Source organism: Aptenodytes forsteri, unplaced genomic scaffold (genome assembly GCF_000699145.1).
Source record: "Aptenodytes forsteri isolate BGI_AS27 unplaced genomic scaffold, ASM69914v1 Scaffold2, whole genome shotgun sequence".
NCBI classification, from domain to species: domain Eukaryota; kingdom Metazoa; phylum Chordata; class Aves; order Sphenisciformes; family Spheniscidae; genus Aptenodytes; species Aptenodytes forsteri.
The window spans coordinates 8,550,699-8,553,886 of record NW_008795695.1 but is presented as its reverse complement, the minus strand read 5'-3'; the positions used below and the strand labels follow the sequence as shown (position 1 = coordinate 8,553,886).

Genomic DNA, 3,188 nt, shown 5'->3' with positions numbered 1-3,188 from the left:
CCCACCCACCCACCCGCTGAGGACGAGGGCACTCTGGAAGTGTAAATAATTGCATGTGCTGTAAGGTCTCTAAGAGCAAACACATACACGTACAAAACAGGGCGAGAGCTTGGCACCCCTCTTTAATTGCTGCTTTACTGAAATTAATCCAAAACATCAGACCCATGAGCACAACAATGACTGCATTGGAGAGCAGGTGAGGAATAGTTCTGTTCTGGCAGTATCAGCACCGCTTCGGTTAACCATAGACCAGAGTTTGGATGTTGGTTATCACCTCAAAAAGATGAACCTCCATTCTGCCAGTTCAACAGTTCTCTGTCTCCCTTCCCCACCACCCAGGTGCTTCTGACTTGACTGCGTTCAGTGACCCCCGGGTGGGAATCGATCGCTCCTTCTCCGCGCTCCCCTCCATCTCCGACCCTCGGATGCACTACCCGGGAGCGTTCACCTACACGCCGACGCCCGTCAGTTCAGGGATAGGAATAGGTATGTCTGCCATGTCCACGGCCACGAGATACCACACTTACCTCCCGCCTCCCTACCCCGGCTCGTCGCAGGCCCAAGGCAGCCCGTTCCAGACCAGCTCGCCCTCCTACCACCTCTACTACGGAACCTCCGCCGGCTCCTATCAGTTCTCCATGATCTCGGGGGGAGACCGGTCCCCCCCACGCATCCACCCTCCCTGCACCAACGCCTCCACGGGATCGACGCTCCTCAACCCCAACCTCCCCAACCAAAGCGATGTGGTTGAGGCAGAAGGGAGCCACAGCAACTCCCCCACTAACATGGCGACCACAGCGAGGCTAGAGGAAGCGGTGTGGCGACCATACTGAATAAATTTTAAGTAGTTATGGGCCAGGACTAACGTGCTTTCCATTTCCCGGTGCCCGTAGGTATCCCATAAACACCTGTCTTGCTTATGGGCTCTGCCGTGTTCATACATCACTTTGAGAAGGAAACCCTCCAGAAGCCAGCGCTCCCAGGAGCGGTGGTGTGTATTAGCCAGCCCCTGGCGAAGCGACGTCACTCCAGCAAAGCATCCCTCGCAGGGGCTGAGCTTCTGGAAAGGAGGACGCCTGAGTTGGTGGTCCGGAGGTAGTGAGGGTGGGTAGAAAAGTACCCAGTCTGTTTCCAGGCCTGTGGCTTTCTAACAAGCCTGGGCTCGAAGGTCTCCACAGCCCTAAAGAGAGTTTCGGTTCACTTCTATTTTTAAGACTTAAAACCTAAAAAAATCTTAGTGAGTTTACTGCATCTTATGGACATATTAACTGTAAGGAAGTATAGGAAGATTCCCAGAGGGAAACTGTGAACGCTTCTGTTTTAGCAATGCTGTGAATGAGAGGTTTTATATGTTGAACTTCATTCTTTCTTTTTTTTTTTTTGACCATGTTGTATATTCCAAAGAATATGGAATTTTTTTATTGCTGGGGTTTTTTTGTTTTGTTTTGGGTTTGTTGTTTTTGTTTTTGTTTTTAGGATGCAGCTCATCCTGCTTTGCATCTAATTTGTTTTATTTCTCTTGGCACCTTATAAATTGCAAAAAAAAAGAATTTACTCTTTTTTTTGTTTTAATCATGCTTGCTTCTTTCTTGCTTTGTCAACTGAAAGAATCAGCCCCTTTTTCAATGAGTTAATTTAACTTTTTCCTCTTGGACTTTTTTTTTTTTTAAATACAACGGCTACAGCCTTGGGTCATTTTCAACTACTGTACTACTTTGATGAGTTCATTGATATTTATGCTTGATATTTAGACTTTTCTTATTTGTTGATACTATTATTATTTAAATATGCCTATATTAAAAAAGATCAGCAATTGCCTTTCTTGGTAGCAGCCAAAGTCAAATTTATCACATTGAAAAAGGCTGGAATAACGATGGGTAAAGTGACCTCCTAATTACCTAGAAATATTGTTTACAATTATCTCACTCTCATTTTACTCAGCTAACTGGGCTCAGATCCTCAAAGGCATTTAGGTGCCCAACTCCCACTGAAATGATTTAGGCACCAAAATCCCTGTGAATTTCTGTGCCTTCCCACCCAGTGGAGTCATCTCTCCTTACTCCTGCCTCGCTTTTCCTTCGTCACCATTGGTGACCCTCAGGATCGGTAATCAGGATGTACATATTTCATAAGGTGGATTCAATATTCCCTAACTAAATACATCCCCTTATGGCCCCATTCTGCTCCTGAGCTTGCCTGGACTTCCAAACAGTGCTGGTGGAGGCCTCCTAGTCTTTCAAAAGTGAAAGCCAACAGGCAGCTAGCATGGCAAGGGTGAAGTCCTGGCTCTGACGGAATCAGTGTGAGATTTGCTCCCGGCTCAGCGGAGCCAAGATTTCTGTGCAGTACAAAAGCCACGTTCCAGTGCACTGGAAAATAGATCAGTTCATGCATCACAAAATAACCTGAACTGAACAGGGTTGTCAAGCTCATCTGGAAAGCAGGCTAGCAAAGAAGGGGCCTTAACGGTTCCTCCGCCACCATCTTCTGCGGGAAGAGGAAGGGTATTTAAAACTGGTGCACACAATATTCTGCCCTGTAGCAAATACGCAAGGCTTATACCAACAGCATGTTAATACAGAGTCGTCATCGTTGCCCATCGTTACAGCACAAACATATCAGATGTCACTGTAAAGTTTATAGCACTATTTTATTTGAGGGTTTGGTCTGAATGCAGTTGTTGTACTACTCATTAATTACAAACTGCTGATGTTGACACGTGTGCGTTCCAAATTAGCTGATTATTATTTAATGTACCTCTTAAATGAGTGAAACAATTGCAGGTCAACTCAGAGAGTATTTGAAAGCAGGACTTCAGATCAGTGTTTGATGTTTAAAAAAAATTAAAAGGATTCAAATTAAAAAGATCCTTGGCTGCAGGCAGCAAAACAGCTGGACTTATTTAAAACCATTTGTTTTTCAAGTTTTCTTTTTTTTTATATGATTTTGCTTCTTTGTGTAAGTCAGATGCAGTAGCACTTTGGTATTGAAAAGTTACAAATTGAAGAATTTACATTGTCAATAAGGTCATTTCTGTGCAGAAAATAGGGAGTGTTTCAAGAGATCTCAGCAAAAGTTCAAAATGGTTCTGTTAAAATACATGCATGGCCTTGTGCTTTTCATTTAGCATAATATTCTTTATAATTTTCTAGAGTTTGCTCTGAACAAAAAAGGCAGAAAACATCAAA

General features: G+C 44.1%; 1 protein-coding gene across 1 annotated transcript in view; it reads left to right on the top strand.

Annotated features, from left to right (window-relative positions):
- The window catches only part of RUNX1 (runt related transcription factor 1), a 78,029-nt gene extending 77,196 nt beyond the window's left edge, over positions 1 to 833 (top strand). The window contains exon 7 of the mRNA XM_019473037.1: positions 340 to 833. Within this exon, the coding sequence (XP_019328582.1) occupies positions 340 to 833 (494 nt within the window). The remainder of the gene's footprint in view (positions 1 to 339) is intronic.
- Positions 834 to 3,188: the final 2,355 nt, after the last annotated feature.